This window comes from Ochotona curzoniae, unplaced genomic scaffold (genome assembly GCF_017591425.1).
Source record: "Ochotona curzoniae isolate NIBS_2020 unplaced genomic scaffold, NIBS_Ocur_1.0 contig_1071, whole genome shotgun sequence".
Classification (NCBI taxonomy): Eukaryota; Metazoa; Chordata; class Mammalia; order Lagomorpha; family Ochotonidae; genus Ochotona; species Ochotona curzoniae.
The window spans coordinates 7826516-7845866 of NW_024464939.1; the positions used below are offsets into that span (position 1 = coordinate 7826516).

Below are 19351 nucleotides of genomic sequence, written 5' to 3' on the forward strand. Positions count from 1 at the left end.
CAGTCACAGATAGATTTTCTCCAACAACTGCTTTAATTGCATCCTATGTTTTGGCACACCATTTTCTTTTTTGTTCACTGTAATGTTCTTATTTCATTTGCGACTTCTTGATACGTTGATTACTTAGGAGTCTATTAATTGTCACATACACTTGCAAATTTCCAAATTTCTGTTTTTCCTATTCCATTCCATCATGGCCAGAGAACAATTTGTATGATTGCATTATTTTAAACTTTAGGATTGTGCAGCTAGTGCTATGGTATAGTGAACTGATCCTTTATCTGCAGTGCTGGCATCCCATTTGGGCAATGGTTCTAGTCCCTACTGCTCCACTTTATTTAAAAATTTTTTTTTATTGCATTTCATTTTATGACATCATTTCATAGGCTCTGAGGTTCCCCCATCCCTTCCCCGTGCTCTCCCCCCATGGTGGATTCCTCCATCTTATTGCAGTATTGCAGTTCAAATTCAGTCATGTTTCTTTCATTGCAAGCATTTACCATGCATAGAGTCTAGCATCTTATTGTCCAGATAAATTCAACACTTTCCTTTGGAGACCATGCCTTGTCTGAAAGCAGAACTAGCAGAATATTGTCCCAACGAATTAAAAGCCATAACGCAACATCAACAACAGTTTACAACATCATGGAGTTAATTGACATGGTATTGAGTGACCAATATGTTAGAAAATGCAAGTTCTTAACCACATCCTGTGACTACCTCACTCACATTTCAATTTTAGTTTGTATACAACCGGCTTCTATACACCTTAAAATGGCTATAATATACTATTTAGCTGTCTTGTGTCTATTTTCATTTTTGTATTTAGTCAGTATAGTTAAACAGTTATCTTAATCTAGTAAAAGAAACTGTACAACATAGTTTTATTTCCTTCCTTCCATTTTTGTCATATATTTTGCAACTGTCAAAAAATTCAACAAATTGTGAATTACTGCTCTTCTTCAAGTTATAGGAAGAAAAACAGTCTATACAAAACCTTACTCACAAATCTTACCTTTTAGAATGCTCATTTTGGTGAAGTCACTTTAACCTTTAGGATTTTATTTAAGACAGGTTGGCCAGGAATGCATTTTATCTTCAATCATCTGGAATGTCTTTTGCAGAACACTTTTGCCAGATCCATAATTCTTGGTAGACAGCCTCTCTCCTTCTAGCATCTCAAATATATCATCCATTGCCCTCTGGCTTACATTATTTCTGAGGAGAGATTAGCTGTTATGTTGTTCTTCTGTGACACATCACATTTTCTTGCCTCTTTCATTGTAATTAAACATATCTGGGGGTTTTGTTTATCTCGAGGTGAAATTTTCTTGTATCTTCAAGTTAATCATTTCTAATAAAATCTAGGATGTTTTGGCCGTTACTTCTCCGAGTATTTTTTTTAAATCTTCCTTCCATAATTATTATACGTGTTGCTGTGACTGGTGACATAATGGACTTCAGTACAAGGTTATCTCTAAGTAATTAGCATTTTCTTGAAAGCATGTAATTTTGTTCTGGTTTCAGTTCCTTTCTAAAACAGCTCACTATTATAGTCTAAAACTTTTTTTTTTTCAGAGTTAAGGTGTTAAAAACATGAGTTTTGCTCCATATACATAGCACAGAGGTGACAAAAATGCAACAACAGCAAAACAACTGGATATGAAATGAGTAAACAGCATCTAGCTGTAATATCAGCGTTTTCTTGAAATACACTGATTAGGGAGAATAAGGATGTTAACTGCAGTGTTCTCCTTTAGGGACAATATATTTACGAAGTCCTAGGTGTGATTTAAAAAAAAATTTACTTTTATTAGGCAGATTTCACAAAAAGGAGAGACAAAGAGAAGATTTCTTCCATCTACTGGTTTACTCCCTACATGGCCACACTGGCTGGAGCTGAGCTGATCGGAAGCCAGGAGGGAGATCCTTACAAAGTCTCCCATGTGGGTGCAGCAGACCAAGGACTTGACCTTCCTCCACTGCTTTCCCAGGGAACAAGCAGGCAGCTAGAGGGAAGTGGAGCAGCAGGGACAGGACTCAGCACTTATGTAGGATGCTGATGCTTGCAGAGGGAGGATTAGCTAATTGAGCCATGACATTGCCCCATACCCTATCTGGGCCCCAGGTATGATCTTTAATGAGAAGTGATTTTTCATTATAAAAAAAGGGTTCAAATGAGTGATGTGGTGATGACTACATAGCTTTCCTAAGATGCCATATCTTCTAATACAGATTTAAAATAATTTTTGATTATATTTATGAGTATTAAGATTTGGAGCTACATCAACTAAAGGACAACCAATAAATATAATTAATTTTCCATTGACACAATAAAGTAACAACAATGATTAAAACACTTTCCCTCATATAGTCCGAATACTAAAGGCACATGTGTAATTACCAAATAATATATAGCGCAGAAACAAGAAGTGTTGTAAGTCTAATTATTGTGATAGGTTTTTCTAATACACATAATTGTCAAGTTTATTATGAAAACCTACATATACAATTAAGGAACACTTGATCAAAAGTCTTTAAAAAATATATTCATAATGAAATGTGTAGAAAGAGACATTTCAAAGTCATACAAGTTACTACTATTACAATATTTAATAATTTTTACAATAGGTCTGCTGGTCCATTTCAATTAAATTCATTCTCAAAACCATCACATTTCTTGTTGAATTTCACTTAGAGCAAAAGCAAGTTGCCTGATTTTTTCTTCCATTGCTTTTTTGTTTTTACATGTTTCTTCCAAAAGTCCACGCATTTCTTCTTCAACTCGATGAACCTAAACCAAACATGTGAATTTTTATTAAACAAAATATACTGTAAAATACACGTTCTGAAATTTAAAAAATCAATAGTTCATTTTTAGGCGTTTTGATTCATCTCAGGCAGTAACATTAGTAAAAATGCAACTTATCCAAATGCCCATATGGAAAACAGCATAGAGGGCTTTCACGTATATCATCTAGCTCCCATAAGGGTTTTGTATAAAACACATGACGATATATTTTAACTCTGTTAGAACTTAGAAAATTTATATAATGCTGCATCGTTACAATTTTTAAAGATTTTATTTACTTACTTATTTACAAAGAGAAGGAGAACTAGAGGGAGAAAAGATCTTCCACCAGCTGGTCCACTCCCCAAATGGTCGTAAAAGCCAGGGCTCGGTTAGACTGAAGCCAGAAGCCAGAAGCCAGGGGCTTTATCCAGGTCTCAAGCAGAAGCACAGGCCCAAGGACTTGAGCCATTTTATGCTGCTTTCCTAGGCATATTTGTAGAATTGGCCCAGCTCTAGCCATTATGGCCATTTGGGGAGAATCAGCAGAAAGAAGCTCTTTCAATTTCTTGTTCCATCTGTCACTTTTTCAAATAAAATTAAATCAAAAAAATTCTTGGCAGATTTTAATACCTGAAAAATCCGTTGATTGAAATAATTAAGGTTTTGACAAGTGATACCCTTAATTCACTGTGATTAGCTCCAAAACTCATCCTTTTCTTTGCATGGAATCCCAAAACATCAGGTCAACAAACACGTTTATGATTTTTATATAAAGCATTATGATGCTTTCTGTTGAATTCTTTCCCTGGTTGAGTTTTGGATCTTCCGTCTTATAGATCCTTTGGTTTCTTATTATTTCAACAGCAGGGGACAAGGTAGCTGACAAACATCCCCTTACTAGTGGATCTCAGCTGAGGAATCATGTCACTGTCACCTGTGGAATTTTAAAAATATCTGAGCCTGACAAAAAGTGAACTAACAGTTCCTGAGGGAAAGCACATAAGTGTATATTACTGAAAAGCTGCACAGGTGGTCTTCAAGTTTACCTCTGATTTAGCATCACCTGAAATATCTGTCAGTGTTATCAGGTTGATAAAGCCGTTAAAGGGTTTAACCCAAATATATAAAAAATACTTTGAGAACTTTCTGTAAGATAGCAATGGATTGACCCCAGAGTGGATCAGGAGGACAGGAGGAGGCTTGTACCTCAACCGCAGTGACTCCCGGATCCTCACCAAAGACTATCAGCATGGGCACCAAGGACTATCTCCCATCTGCCAAGGAGATCATGGGGAACTGGAATGCTCTCACAGGTTGAGAACTCTGAGGTCATCCACTCCCTATCGGACCTCCCACACAGGATGGAAGAAGCCCAGATCCTTCCTCACAGGATCTAATGTCATCAGAACAACAGCCAGGAGCCCTGAGCGGTCCTCAGAAACAGAACAGTAAACTTCCTTCAAGACCTGGGAGAGGAGATTTCTCTGGTCCTAATTTAGTACCAACTTTGGATCCCCACCCTCTCTTGCAATGACCATCAGGGATGCTCTAGAGCTTCCCCCAAAATTAGATCAGATAGACATAGAGAGAACAATAAGGAAAGCTTAGAACAGACAGGAAATAGTCAGTTTGGACTTCCATATACCTTAGTAGGTAGGACACAAAGATCAGTCACTCTTTACTAAGGTATTGAAGATTTTCCTGCACACCCCTCCTAAAACTGTTCTGCGCCTCAGTTGTTAACATATGGCTTGTTAGAGTTATAAGCCTGTTTGAGTTATCTTAAAATTCGCCAAGTTCAGTAAAAATCACACTTCAATACTATAAGCTGCTAAATATAAAAATGAAAATAGACATGAGACAGCTGAATAGTACCCTATAACTATTTTAAGGTGTATAGCAGCCGGTTGTGTATAAACTAAAATTGAAATGTCAATCAAGTAGTCACAGGATGTGGTTAAGAACTTGCATTTTCTAACATACTGGTCACTCAATACCATGTCAATTAACTCCATGATGTTGTAAACTGTTGTTGATGTTGCGTTGTGGCTTTTCACTGGGGGGGATGATATTCTGCTAGCTCTGCTTTCAGACCAGGGATGGTCTCCAAAGGAAACTACTGAATTTATTTGGACAGTAAGACGCTGGCCTTTATGCATGGACATGCCCGCAACGAAGGAATCATGACTAGATTTGAACTGCACTACTGCAACAATGTGGAGGAATTCAACATGGGGGGAGAGTTTGAGGGCATCTCAGAGCCTATGAAACTGTGTCATAAAACTAAATCATAATTTAAAAAAATATATAGCAATGGATTATTTAATATTTAGTGATTCATATTCTCTCTATGCTTGTGTGTAACCGAAGTAACACCCACTCTGGATTTATTAGGGATATGACCATTTTCATCCAGAGGGCATGGAGCAGGGACATACAGGGTCAAAGTCCCAGTTCTAGTCTCATTGTAATTATGTTCTATAACTAATCTGAACATTACCAGGTCTGGTTTCATGATAGTTTGACAAGTTTCCTCTTATCCACTTGGTCATGAAATCATGCTGTCTTTTCTTTATAATCATCAAAGTCTACTTAGCTATATGTTTTAATACTGCTAACTGGCCTAGGTTATGCGTAACGTACCTTTAAGTTGGCAGATTCAATGCACTTCTGCTTTTCGTTTGCCAGTTGTAACATTTCAGCTTTATGAGCTTCAACAATTGCATCAACTTGCTTTTTAAAGGCATCATCCATACAATGAAGCTTTTCCATCGCATCCCTTAGAAAGAAAAATAAGAGGATTGGCCATTAAGCGGGAGGACATGTGAGGGGCAGAATATTCACACACACACACACACATATACACACATATATACACCACTCCACATCTTTACATGAAAAGTGATGACTGTATAGTTCTTACTCATCAAGGTATCTCAGCCTTACACAATACTTTTAACCAGTCTGGGATATTTAGAAAGTTAAAAATCTTATTTCCTCTTGAGCATTTTATACAATCCAGACAATAATGGTAGTCAGGTGCACCCCCTTCCTCTTTACTTCTCAGTTTTGTAGGTTGCCAGCTGTCCAGCTCTACTGTGGTCTCTTCAGGAACTCACTGCCCTGATCAAAAAAAATTTTCTGAACTCCATTTAGAATCAAAATTATTACTAGCTGCTTTCATGTAAATTGAGTTTAAAACAATAACCAGAGTTATAAACACTCATATAAAAGTTTTTTAAAAACACTGTTTTACATATTCATAAACACATACCAACTTTATCTCTAACATTAAAGATAGAAACTCTTACACTTCAATTTAAAGATGGAAATAGCAAACTCAAATACCCTCTAAGTTTTTAAAACCTTTTTCTTTACATATATTTCACCCACCTCCTACACCAATTCCTACATGCTTTAGGAATTAATGCTTACTTTTGTAGTTCAATACTTTTGTCTCTTTCTGCTTTAAGTTTCCTTTCTTTGTTTTCAAATTTTTCTTTCGCTTCTTTTACTTGTGTTTCAAGGTGACACAGAAGTTCTCCTTTATCCCGCCATTTCTGATTAAGCGTACTAATGCAGAAAGAAGTCACATTAATACTGGACACATAAAACGATTAAACCACGCCTCTCGGTGGGGAAATACTGTGGAATACCTGTAAGCTTTTCTAATTTCTTCAAGTTCTAATTCCTTTGCTTTCAACTGCTGCTTAAGTTTTTCTTTTCTTTCATTGTGTCTTTCCAATTGTTCAACGACATTATCTAGTTGGGAAGATTTTTCATCAAGTTGTTCTTGCATACACTTTTCTTTCTCAGCCATCTTATCTTTTAATGCTTTGATTTGTTCATCTTTTTCTTGTACACTCTTTGAGAAAAAAATAAGTGCTTTTTATTAATCTTAAATATTTTTTACATTCTGGTCATTCAAAAAAAAAAAAAAGATTTATCCATTTAAGATGGATGGGTGACAAAGACAGAGGAAATGGCAGAGCTCTTTTATCTGCTGGTTACTCTTCACATGGCTCCAAGGACCAGCCGTAAGGCAGCCTGGAGTTCTAATTGGGTCTCCCAGGGTGGCAGCAGCTCAAGCACTCTTCCTTGCTGTCCAGATAAAAGAGCATGGAGGCAGGTCAGAAGCACGGTAGCTAGGGGAACTGTATCAGCATTTTAACATGGGTGCCATGCATGTGGTGGTTTAATCTGCTACCTGCTGCATCAAGACAGCACCAAATTCTAGTTAGTTATACATGGTTTTACTCATCTACATGAGCTGTTCATTTTCTTCATTCCTTTTTACTGACACTATTTCCTGCTACCCAAAGCCACAATAAAAATTTCCGTTACATTTTGAAGTACAATTTATTTTAAGCTAATATTTTTAAGAGTGAAGGAACACACAGTATAAAAGGAAATACATGCTTGTCCTAAATTCCACAGTAATTGGGAATCACTGAGTCAGCATTTGCAAAATATTTGCATATACATTCTTTCAAACTTGCCATTTGCTCTTTTCCCCAAATGTGAAACTTACATCTTTTAACTTTCGAATGCTTTCAGTCTGATCTTCTATAATCTTGCTCTTTATTCTTAATGCATCACTATCACTTTCATTTGCCTTTCGCAGAGATTCATTCTCTCTACATAAACTTTCAATTTGGCACTCTAATCTTCCACGATTTTGGGCTAGAGATGATCCTAAGAAAGCAAACACTAATAGTTACAAACTTTTTTAACAAATTGGAGGTTTTGAGATTTATGACAATTTAACAATTTACAACTTAGAAAAACTGAATGAAAAAAAAGCATAGAATAGTATTGATACGAGGCAGAAAAGGGAAGTAAACAGAAAGGCTTTCTACACACTGTGGCAATTTAAAAGTCTAAAACCATGGCTAAAATGAAAGCAGAAACACAAGGCACACAATATACTACCTAACTCATGCCATGGTATTCAAGCAGAATCGTACTAAAATTCTTACTGGGAGTGGATCAATGAACAAAACTTCATTAAAGCCAGCATCTATCAATTCATAATTTTTAAGGTACCCGTGAACTCTACAAAAGTCTATTTCTTGCTTCATAGTGAATGGAAACAGAATGCAACTGTGGGCTTATCTGAAGAGTGGTTCTCATTTTATACATTTCTGCAGCTACTATATGGTAAATGTTATAATCATCTTAAAAAGACGAAAATTATAATAACTATACCAATAATTTAAAATTATTAGTGTATAAAAAGAATTATTTTCTTAATTTATTCAGCTGTAGCACAGGTATCTGTGCAAAGATATATATGGGGTAGAAAGGTATCCAAATTAACATTTGGAAGAAAAAAAAATCATATCTATCTAACTTCTTAAATTGGCACAATAAATTGTTCCCCATCTTTCTAACAAGGCCCCCTCCTTGTTTGGCGGACAATTGCTTTTTTAAACTTCCAGAGACAACATCATCTTTTTTTGTTGGCTAAACTAGGTAAGCTTTTCCTTTTCTCCCTACACACCAAGACTGGTTGGTTTATAAGATTGAGCTATTTTTTTTTTCTTTGACAATTTGAGATTTACCCTGTTGGGCCAGTTCATATCCCCATACTTTTCTTTCTGTCCTTAAACCATAAATGAGTGATTCTTTTGCTGCTAGTTCCGAAATAAGCTGGACTTTTTCATGCTTGAGAAGTTCTATTTGAATACTCTTCTGCTTGTCATCTTCGATCAGAATTTCAACAGTGTTGATTTGATTCTGTATAACCCATGAAATTATAAAAAAAAAAAAGTTAGGAATTATCATGGTTAAGTGATTCAAAATTTTTTATTTTTGAATCTTGTAAAAAACGTTAATTAAAACATACAAAACAAATGTAAATTCTGTGTTAGTTTCATTGATTTATTCTAAAACCATTTTACCTGTAATGCTTAAAACTCCTCAGAGAGAATGTATATCATTGGTTTAAAATTATTTCCAGGAGAAAGTTAGTTAATTTGTTTTAAATTACTACAACCATGACCAACTCTAAGTCTGGACAATACAAATACTGATATCTTCAAACCATCTGACTAATCACCTTTGTTGCATTATTCCACTATTGCTGCCTATTAACATATTTTATAAACTGAATTTACTTAAAAGATTTTGAAAAAAATGAATTTACCTATCGTACTTATTTTTATGTAAGCAATTCACTGAGTTTAGCTTCTTTCATTATATTATTTTTCATAAACAATGTTATATAATTAGGAACACCGAGAAGTTCATTTTACGTATTTTTAAAAATCACAATACACTTGAGAAAATGGCATGAAAAATTAAACAAAGGAAATATATTGCAATTTCTTACTTGCAAATTTGCTGCTGTTTCCTGTTTCAATTTAGAAACTTCCGCGAGTTTGGTTTTTTGTTCCTTCACCATACTGGTCAGATCTTTAATTAAAGAGGAAGACTCATTTTCTTTTCGTTGAGCCCAAATAAGAGCATGTTTGCTCTTTGCTAACTCAGTTGCAACATTTTCAAAACCATCTTTAACCTGTAGTTTAAAATTGCATTATAAACAACTGTCCTCCGAATAACTAGAAAACATGGGCTTCTGGGACCAGTTTGTTATCTCTCAATTTAAAATCATATAGTTTTAGCAAAAGAATAAAATTCACAAATAGTTTGTTTCAACCTACTAGCTTCCATGTATTGAGATAGGTCCAGGGAAGTTATATATTTTCCCATAGGTAACCCAGTGAATTAGTGGCATATCTAAAATAATTCATTCATCTGAAAATATGTACTGAGACTGTTACGTGACAAACGTTGGCTGAGGGGCTGGAGAGCATCAGTGACCAGCATAGACTGAGGCTCTGCCTTTGTAAGGTTACGCTGCAGTGTAAGAGCTGATGAGGTAAGAGTAAGCATATATAGCCAGTATGTTAATGCTAATACATGCTTGTGTGAAAACAGGTTATAGGGATGTGAAGTCTTGAGAGATACCAGTTCATTCTCACTGGTGCAGAAATTAAGAAGAGGCGTCTAGAAACAAGGAAAGCAGGAGTGTGCCTACGGGTATGTTGGAGGAAAAGCAGGAGGTTATTATCACAGGAGTTGCATGAAGGGCAAGTAGTAGGAGGTATAGTCAAAGGGACAGGATATCAAGAATTCTGATTGTTACCCTTAATGACACAGATGGCTGATGGAGGTCTCTACAGAGAGGAACTGTGATTCAATTTATACTTTAAGAAAATTCAAACTACTACATTCACTACAAATAGAAATGGGTGACAAGGTTGGAAATAGGAAGACCAACTAAAAGATTGTTTTAATAATAGATGTAGAAGACAATATGATCAATATCAAAGTAGTGGTAACAGGTGAGAAGAAATGATTAACTATTCTTCAAAAAAAATGGTGAGTCAATTTTTTCAAAGTGTCAGAACAAGGAAAAGTCAAAAAATGTTCTGAGGATTTTGCATTTTAGCACCCAGAGGACGGTGTGGTCACTCACTAGCAGACTTTTGAAGCAGGTTCTGGGGAGAAAATCAGTAGTTAGAGATTTTAAATGAGTAATTAAATATCAAAGTATGGAAATCAGGTAAAGGTCCAAGCTTGGGTACAAAATAAATAAGTTTACCAAGAGAATGAATGCATCTAGAAAAGAGAAAGGATTTGCAGATCAAAATTTGGGCATCCCAGTAATGAGACTTGGGGGAAAAATAGGAAATTAACAAAGGTAATAGAACAAAGGTGACAGACAAGAAACCACCGAGATGTGATACACTGGAAACCAAGTGAAAAAAAGTCAGGAGGAAAGAGAGACTAACCACCTCAAATACTGCTATGAGGTCACACCAGATGAGGACGAAAGCGACACCCAGATCCCAAGGTATGGAGGCTGCTGGTGGTTTTGACTAGAGCAATGCAAGTGTAGCAAACAGATAAAAGCATAAGCAGAAGTCAGAGGGGAGAGAAGGAGAAAAAAGAGACAGTAAAATGCATCTGAGCAGTAAACGGAAACACGGAGACAGTCAGAGATGGGATGGAAAGAATTTTAAGATGAAAGAAACCACAACATGTTGCATGATAAAGGGAATGAGCCAACTGACGAAACTGCTGATGAAAGAGAGAGGGAAGAGCTGTTGAACCCTTATCCTTAAGGGGGGCAAGAGGAAAACAGATCTAATATACCTATATGATGGAGCTGACTGCAGGACAAAGATGGCTCTTCCACAGCCTGGGTTGCCAAACTCTGTCAAAGCCTGGGATAGCACACTGTTGGGGTCGAAAGGCCTGGGAAAATTGTCTCTATTATAAATAATAAACTGTGCCTTTGCACTGAAAAAGCAGCCAGAAATAATAGTAAGTAAATAAGCCAGGCTCTTCTCCAATAGAACTTTGTTTAAACCAACAGGCAATGGAGTGCACTTGCCCTGGAAGCTTTGATGAGGGTTCACAGTAACAGTGAATTCAAGTTCCCTAATCTCTGTTCCAGTACTCTTTATCATTTATAATCTTTCTTTTGCAAGAGCAATCAAGAATATTATTTGAACAAATTAAGGCTTTACTGTTGTATGTGATTTGCTTAAAAACATCTGGCCAATGTATAAACAGAACTAGGATTCTAAAACAAAGTCATTTTATCAAATCATTATTTTGAGCATTCTTCAATAATTCTTACATTCTTAAATCTCCTGGCTTCAAGGGTTAAAGCAATACGGAATTCATTTTCTAAGTCCATATACTGCTGGTTTAATAAATCAATTTTCTCTTGATAATCTTTTATCTCTTGCTCATGTTTTCTCTTTTCCTTGGCTATTTCTTTGGCTAAGGCATCCTGGAATTCAGCTTCAGAAATAAATTCCCTTGTTTCAAGTTCCTTTCTGGAATGAGAAAAAAAGCAAAAGTTAAAGGATGCTGTTTATTTCAAAAGAAACTTTTTGAAGGTTCTTAAAAAATTCTCAATATCCTATACAGCCCACTGCGAATTTACCACAAGCTACTCAGTTCTACACTGTGCATTGGTAGGTATGTATATTTAATGGTAAGGGGATGACAGAGGCAGGTTAAACATTAACCTCCCTTGAGAACTGCTTCTATGAATTCTGAAATTCTTTAGGTGTGTTTGTAGAAGTTAAGTTCTACTTCACGCCATCTCTTTTTTTTAATGTGGCTTGGCCTGCAGCTAGAATAAATATACTCTGACTGGCAGTTGTTGCTTTACAGATAAGACAGGTTTAAATATGAAATCATTTATGAATTCTTTGAAGAGGTCAATTGTTTTTATTTAAATGTAAGCTCATCCCTTATATTTTATGGAGTTTCCCACCATTTTTCCAGCAAAAAACTGTTACTTCTAGTTTTGGTATCTTTAAACTAGAACTTACCCATAAAGGAAACTGGGTGCAAATTTTGCTATTTTTCTGATTTTCTACCAGTCTTCCAGTTGTTTCCTCTACATTTAGGATGCAATTTCCCCAGAGCATTGAAATTTACTTTATGCATCAAAGACTCAAGTAAATATAAATCAAAATAGGCTGGGAATAAATACAATGAACTTACAGCGATCAGACAATTTAACTGGTAAGTCACTAAGAAGAACGTGAGCTAAATTTTTACTATGGACTCTACACAGCAGGGGTTGGCAAAATCTGGACAGAGATGCATTTTTTCTTTTTTAAAATACAATTCTATCAGAAGATAGTCTTGGCCATTTGTTTATATATTGTCTAAGAGTACTTTGGTGCTTACTTAAGCAAACTTAGGTATAATATGGCCTGTAAAGTCTGAAATATTTTCTATGAAGCCTTTCATAGAGGTTGGTTGAATTCTACTTCAGAACCATAAAGAATCCTGTCTAGTTTAATACGTAGTTACTTACAGATAATGTCAACAGTTATACAATGACTTTTTTTTTCCCCCGGCAAGCACTTTTACTATGACTTTTACACAGTACCACAAAACCTGTTTGTATATACAAGGGTTTTCCTTATGTTGTACTTTTGAATAGTCACTAAACGTTTTAAATGATGCTGTATTGACAGGATCTTTTTCTCTCATTTCTAACAGATCTTTAAATATGCTCTTAGTGTGGGAACAGATCTCCTCCCAATAAAGTTTCATCTTAAAGCACAGAGAACAAAACATAAGCAGAGAGAGGAGAGCGAATAGATGAAGAGCGTGCCTCTCTCGTGCCCAGCCCACCAGGAAGCCTCACAGGTCGCTGTCCTGCACATCTGTAGGGGTGTGGGCTTGGTCCAGTTCATCCTTGGACTTGGCTGCATCATGTTGCTCCTGATGGGACTACTGCCCACTGCTGAGCAGCACGGCCTTGAACTGCCCCTGGCTGGCTTTGAGACAATCCATGTCTCTATGATCTTGACCAGCAGCTCAGTCAGGGCATCACAAATGAGTGAGCTCACTTCTTTGTCTTGCTGGAGCCAGCAGATGGCTGTCCCCACGCTTCCAGCTGCAATCATTCAGAGCAGGTACATGAGGAGCTTGAAGTCAGGAGGTGCAGACAGTGATGAAGACCTGTGTGCGCTTGCAGATCAGACAGCTTTTCCCCATGCTGTGGATAGTTTGCATGGGATGTGTTCGATGAAGTCATGGAGAGGGGGGTTGGTGACAGTCACCAGGTTCCATTTTAACTTGCACAACACCACCAGTTCCCACTCCAGGAGCTCCTGGGGCCTGATAGGAGTTGTCGGTGTAAATGCACAGATTCTTCTGTCATCAGCGGGATGGTCTCTTTGAACTTGGAGGCCAGGAACACACAGACTGTGCCCAGCAGTCACAGATGGGTCTTGGGAGTGGCCACTCCCACCAGGAAGCGGTCTAGGTAATTCATGGCCAGGGGGAAGACCTCCAGCTCATACTTCCTCACAAACCTCCAGCATCCACATGGCCACCATGTTGCACATGTAGTGCTGAATGTCCTTTTGCATGCACTTGAAGTAGGAGCCCCGTGGAAGGTAGTACTCCTCGAAGGTGAGAAAGATTTGTAGAACACGGTTGTCCAGCAGGTTGCATGGGTCCCTCTTGCAGCACAGCAGCTCCATGGCCAGCCAGGGGACCCTCATGCCTCTGCTTTCTTTGGACTAGAAAAGTTTTTAATTTTTTTTTAAGGGAGTAGGGGAAAAGTTCCCCTACCTTTGGCTAAATAGGGAATTTGGGGGGTGTAGGGAGAAGGCAAAGGCAGAGGGAAAAGTGAAGGAGCAGAGAAGACAGTGGGCGAGAAGAGCCTGGGGGCCGCCTGCCTCATGGCAGTCCTCCCCACAAACTTATAATGATTGACTTTTAGATGGGTCTGGAGAAATGCACAGTAATTTTCAATGCTGTAAGCCCAGAGCTCAAATGTGAACAATAAAGTACCCACTTGTGTAAGTCCTTGCTATACTGGTGATTTTAATCCATACATGAAGTGTTTTCCACAGGCCAATTCTGTCAGATTTCATCAATGCTCAATCCCAGCTGTCAGACACTGGGGGAGGGGCAGGGTGAGAATGGGCAGGGAAGATCAGTGACGCACTAAAGCCTCAGTGTTTCCCCAATCCCTTATTCTTTACCTGTGTTCCTGCTGCCTCAAGGCAAGGAGTTCATGAAGCTGTTGTACTTGTTCCTTCTCCTGATGAAGGGAAGTCCTGAGCAAGTTTATTTCTCTATCAGCAGCTGCAGCTTTGAGTTCCACCTCTTGAAGAAGTCTCATCTGAGTAAGTTAAATACACACAATTATAGGGTTTAGATAATATCTTGTTTTTAATTGCATTTTCCAGAAGAAACATATTTCTAAAATGACATGATTTAGTGATTAAGTTGGCTCTCAAAATTGATTAAATTACAGATGCTCTAGTCACACACAAAGCACGGCCTGGAAAGCATTAGTCATGTTAGTGTTGATGACTGGTTATTTCTATCACAGATTATTCATGGTAACTTCCATTCAGAAAGTACGCCAGTGAAATTCTTTCAAGTACCACAAAGACTTAAAAAAAAAAACTGTCAGAACAGAAGCTCAAGTATTTGAAGTATTTCCACTAACTCCTCTTGGAATTGTGCTGTGTATTCGCTTGCAGTCTGAGATACAATTCAACAGGTTACATGACTGACATTGCTAACATATTTAAATGAATAATAATTTCATTTTTGCAAATGGCCTAACTGCTTTAATTTTGCTAGAGTAGGGCCTGTTCCACTATGGAAGTGAAGAGTTTGTGTTACTTCATGTCAATGAAATATCAAAATACAAAGATACCTGTGCCGCCTGCTGCTGCCCTTTTTGCCTCTCCATTTTTTCTAATGCTTTTTCCAGGGTCCTTAAGTGTCTAATGTGATCCTCTTGTTGATCTCTTGCTTTAATTAATTCAATACTCAGCTTTTTAATTTCATTTTGAAGTCTGTGAACCATAATTTCAAGTTGTGCTTTGGAATTTCTCTCTTTAAAAATAATATCCTTTAATCTGAAATGGAAATCATATGTGCAACTAAGTATGTTTTATATAGTACATGACAAAAATACATAAGTTGATGACTTAAAGTATGTTTCACAACAATACTATATGCCTTTCCCCATCACTGAAACGAAAAGTGCCCACATAAAAAAACTAACAAAGCTTGTGTGAGCTTTACTGAACAGCAAAACTTTACTGAGCACCTAATTTGTGCCAGTAAACAAGATACGATACAGTCTGCCCTGAAGAATTCAGCACTTACAGAGGGAACAGACACGAATGCATTCATAAAGCCACACAATGATGCTTCAGGAAGAGCCATTGTTCTTTCCTGTGTCTTCCCCAAATACCAAGTATTGATCTCAGAATTCTTTTAGTTAAAAATCCTTTGATTACAACTGAAGAGTACTCTTAATGAGTTTAAATAAAAAAATTTACTAACATAATCAAATTTAGGGCAAAGGGGAAAAAAAAACAAACAAAAGCAATAACCCACTGTTTAATGGGTGAATGTTTGCATCTGGCCTAGCAGATGGATGCCTGTGACCCTCCCCTGGACATCTGGCTCTGGTTCTTGTCTTTCCCAACTTCCCGCTAATGTGGACCCTGGGAGGTAGCAGTGAAGGTCTGAATAACTAAGCTGCTGCTTCTCAAAGCGAGACCTGAATTGAGCTGTTTGGGCTCTGGGCTGTGGCCTCAGATGGTGCTGGCATTAGGGGAGTCAACCAGCAGATCTGACTTCTTGACTTCTTCAATTACCAACAAAAAAAAGAAAGAAACCTCTTCAGTCTCTAGTTTTGGCAGTGGCCGGATGCTGATGGCACACTGTTAGCATAGGCAAGCAGGATGCCTCTGCTCAAGCACACGTGCTGATCCTGGGGCACTTCCTGGTGTTTTTGTTACATAGATGAACAGATCTGGTCACCAAGCATGACTTGACAATAAAGATAGCACAGCGGATAAAATCCAAGTTTTTTAGACAACACACTTATGACATGGAACCAACATGTTACATCCTGTATTAGACCCCAGGATTTAAGTCCCTGCTATGGCAAATAAGGAAGCATTTCAAGATGGTGAAGTTCTAATCTCAAACAAATACATGGAGTTTAGGTAAGAGTAATCAGAAAAGGCTAAAGCTGATTACTTTTTCCCAAGAAAATAGCATGCATGTAACAAGAAAAAAAGAGCATAATAACAATACACAGGCTAAGGAACAATAAAAGATGATGTGTGCCCAAAGCCTTCCAAATTAAATAGAATGAAGCTAGCAGTCTCAACACAGCTTCTTCTAATATGCAATTAAATAATACATATGAACAAAATAAAGCTAAACATCATACACGTATAGCTAAAAAAAGTGACATATTGCCAAAATTTGTGAAGAATTTCAACTGAAAGATAAATGGAAGTAAACTGAAACAAAACTCCTAGAACACATTCAGATGTGGGCGGGTGGAGAACCAAAGATACAGCCCCTTTTTCTCCTTGTCCATGACTCACAGGGTCTTTATAAGTCTGTCATTACACAACACCGTTACTTGTCACTTACTGTAAACCTGATGACAGCTTGTGTTAATTACGAAATACTACATCAGTAGCACAAAAGCTTACCAGCTAAATGCTTAAAAGACTTTGGAACTGGGCAGATACCTGCAGATACCAACTAATCATAGAATGGAGATCTTATATGGAGATCTTACTGTACAACCCAACAGGAATCAGAGCCAAGAGAAATTCCCCAAACTCTGTAGGCAAAAAGCAAGTCTAGCAAGTGAGTGTTCATTCAGCGCCAGGAAGAGAAAACCCAGCAGATAATTATCTGGGCCAAATGTTACAACCGTGACAAGAAAAGTATAACTTTTGAATTTGAGACAACAGAGGGCAAAACATTACAAATTATAAAACCGTAATTTAGAAATCTTACATCATTATAGAATGGAGTAATACCTGTATTAAGCAATATTGGAAAAAAGAAACAACCGATTAAGATGGGAGACAGAAGGGAACAGACAAACCATTCAGAAATCTGTGTTCTCTGATACCAAAACCTGTTGTAGAAGGCACATGTGTGACCAGAGATGTAACAGTACACACAAACCTTAAAGTCTGTCAACTCCTGTCCTTTGCAGAATCTGGCACTTTACAAAAATGTTCATTAAATCCTGCTTTAGGATTTTTTAAATTATTCAAAAATTGCAATCAGAGAGAGGAAGAGATAGAAAAGCAGATCTATCCACAGGTTCCTTCCCCAGTTGTAGGCAGCTGCCAGGGCTGGGCCAGGCCAAAGCCAGGAGCCAGGAACTCCAAACTAGCCTTCCCATAGGTGGCAAGGTCCCCAGGTACGTTAGCAGGAAGCCGCATAGGAAGCTGAGTCAAACTGACATTCTGATGTGAACTGCTGGCATTGCAAGTGGCAGCTTAATGCGCTGTACCATGACAGCCTAAATCCCAGCTTAAGGGCACAACAAATTAATTTCTCATTTATGTAACAATAAATCACTAAACTGAATAGAAAGTTGGTTCAAATCATACTAAAAGCCTGGTCAAAATCAAAGCAAAATCACATTGTTTTTCATCACACTGCGTTTCAAGTGTCACGGACCCAAGGTCAACATTCCTATGTCGTGAGCTGTCTTTACGTCTATACACTTTCCTCTTACCTGTCTGTGGTTAGCAGAGCAAGACTGTGAACATCTTTTTTTTCACTTGCTTGTTTATGAAGTTTATCAATGTAATCCATCAGTTTCTTTTCAGCTTGTTCAGCTTTCCATCTCATTTCTCTCTCTTGGTCTAGCTGTTCAACAAGGCACTGAAAGAAATCGATAATGTTATGTAAACTTGAAAACACTAGCACTTGCTCATTGCCTCAATATTCGATAATAATAGTACCTATTTGAAAGAGCTGTACTGAGAATTAAAAAATTAATGGAAGTAATGCATGCACTGACCATTTATAAACAGATTATTATTGTCATAATGATATTTATGAATTTTCTTAACCATTAAGAATAATGTGGGGAAAATTAATGGGAGAAGTATCAATTATTTTAAAACACAATTTTGTCATCGGAGAAGAGTACAGGGTGCAATAAAAAAAATGATACTGGGGCCAGCGCAGCTCAACAGGCTAACCCCCACCTGCAAGTGCCAGCATTCCACATGGGCACTGCTTTTTGTCCTGTCTGCTCCACTTCCCATCCAACTTCCTGCTTATGGCCTGGGAAGCCAGTGGAAGATGGCCCAAGGTCTTGGTCTCCTCCACCCATGTAGGAGAGCTAGAAGAAGTTCCTGGCTCCAGACAGGCTCAGTTCTGACCACTGTGGCCATTTGGAGCATGAATCAGTGGATGGAAGATCCTTCTCTGTCCTACTTTCTCTTTGTAAAGCTATGCTTCAAATAAAAATAAAATAAATCTTATAAAAAAGAATGAGCACTACTTCAGGAAGCTAATGAGAAGTTAATGAAAAATAAAAAAACCAAATTAGAAATTTTTTAAAAATATGAGAATTGTGAAGGAAAACAAAATTTCAATGAATTAATTTACTTTGAGAAACAGAGAAATGGAGAGACCTGCCACTCACTGGTTTCCTCTTGGAATGCTCGGGAGCCGCTCACTCAACCCAGGCCTCTCAAGCCTTGCAGCCATCACTGGTTACCCACAGTCACCAGTCAGGACAAGCTGCTGCCTAGGCACTCCGACATGGCACGCAGGAATTTCAAGCAGTGTCTTACCCACTGCACAAAGCAAATGCCCCAGGACAGATGTTTTAAATTTTTGAGCACTGTTAATCAGAATCCATTGGTTTAGATTCAAAATTGGGTTTCACAATAGTCTCAATGAAAACTTACAAGTGCACACATTTTTCTGAGCATAAATGAAAGTAGACTGTGTTGAAAAGGCCTGTAGTTTCTCTTAGATTTTTAAAAGAATTTGACATGTCACCAAAAAGTGAGGAATCACTACTTAAGATTTAAAAAATGGGGGCTGTACAAGCAAAACTAGAGACCAGGATGGAGCACAGGTCATGCTGAGCTAGGCTCTTGCACCTACTGGTCTGCGTGAGCCAGGAATGCTAAGCCACAGTGTCTAAGGCAGAGGTCAGGACAGGTGAGGGGCTGTGCCAAGCTGAGT

The 19351-nt window shown here is 37.7% G+C and overlaps 1 protein-coding gene and 1 pseudogene across 5 annotated transcripts in view; both read right to left on the reverse strand.

Moving 5' to 3' along the window:
* Nucleotides 1-2456: 2456 nt before the first annotated feature.
* LRRCC1 (leucine rich repeat and coiled-coil centrosomal protein 1) overlaps nucleotides 2457-19351 on the reverse strand; it is a 47747-nt gene continuing 30852 nt past the window's right edge. For all 5 annotated transcript variants that reach the window (XM_040993769.1, XM_040993779.1, XM_040993761.1 and 2 more), the window contains 11 exons: nucleotides 17880-18028; nucleotides 15021-15225; nucleotides 14335-14474; nucleotides 11448-11649; nucleotides 9129-9314; nucleotides 8359-8533; nucleotides 7326-7489; nucleotides 6451-6659; nucleotides 6230-6367; nucleotides 5438-5573; nucleotides 2457-2794 (listed from right to left, as the gene is read on the reverse strand). In XM_040993769.1, the coding sequence (XP_040849703.1) occupies nucleotides 2672-2794; nucleotides 5438-5573; nucleotides 6230-6367; nucleotides 6451-6659; nucleotides 7326-7489; nucleotides 8359-8533; nucleotides 9129-9314; nucleotides 11448-11649; nucleotides 14335-14474; nucleotides 15021-15225; nucleotides 17880-18028 (1827 nt within the window). In that variant the 3' untranslated portion in view covers nucleotides 2457-2671. The remainder of the gene's footprint in view (nucleotides 2795-5437; nucleotides 5574-6229; nucleotides 6368-6450; nucleotides 6660-7325; nucleotides 7490-8358; nucleotides 8534-9128; nucleotides 9315-11447; nucleotides 11650-14334; nucleotides 14475-15020; nucleotides 15226-17879; nucleotides 18029-19351) is intronic.
* Nucleotides 12588-13827, reverse strand: LOC121165207 (annotated as a pseudogene).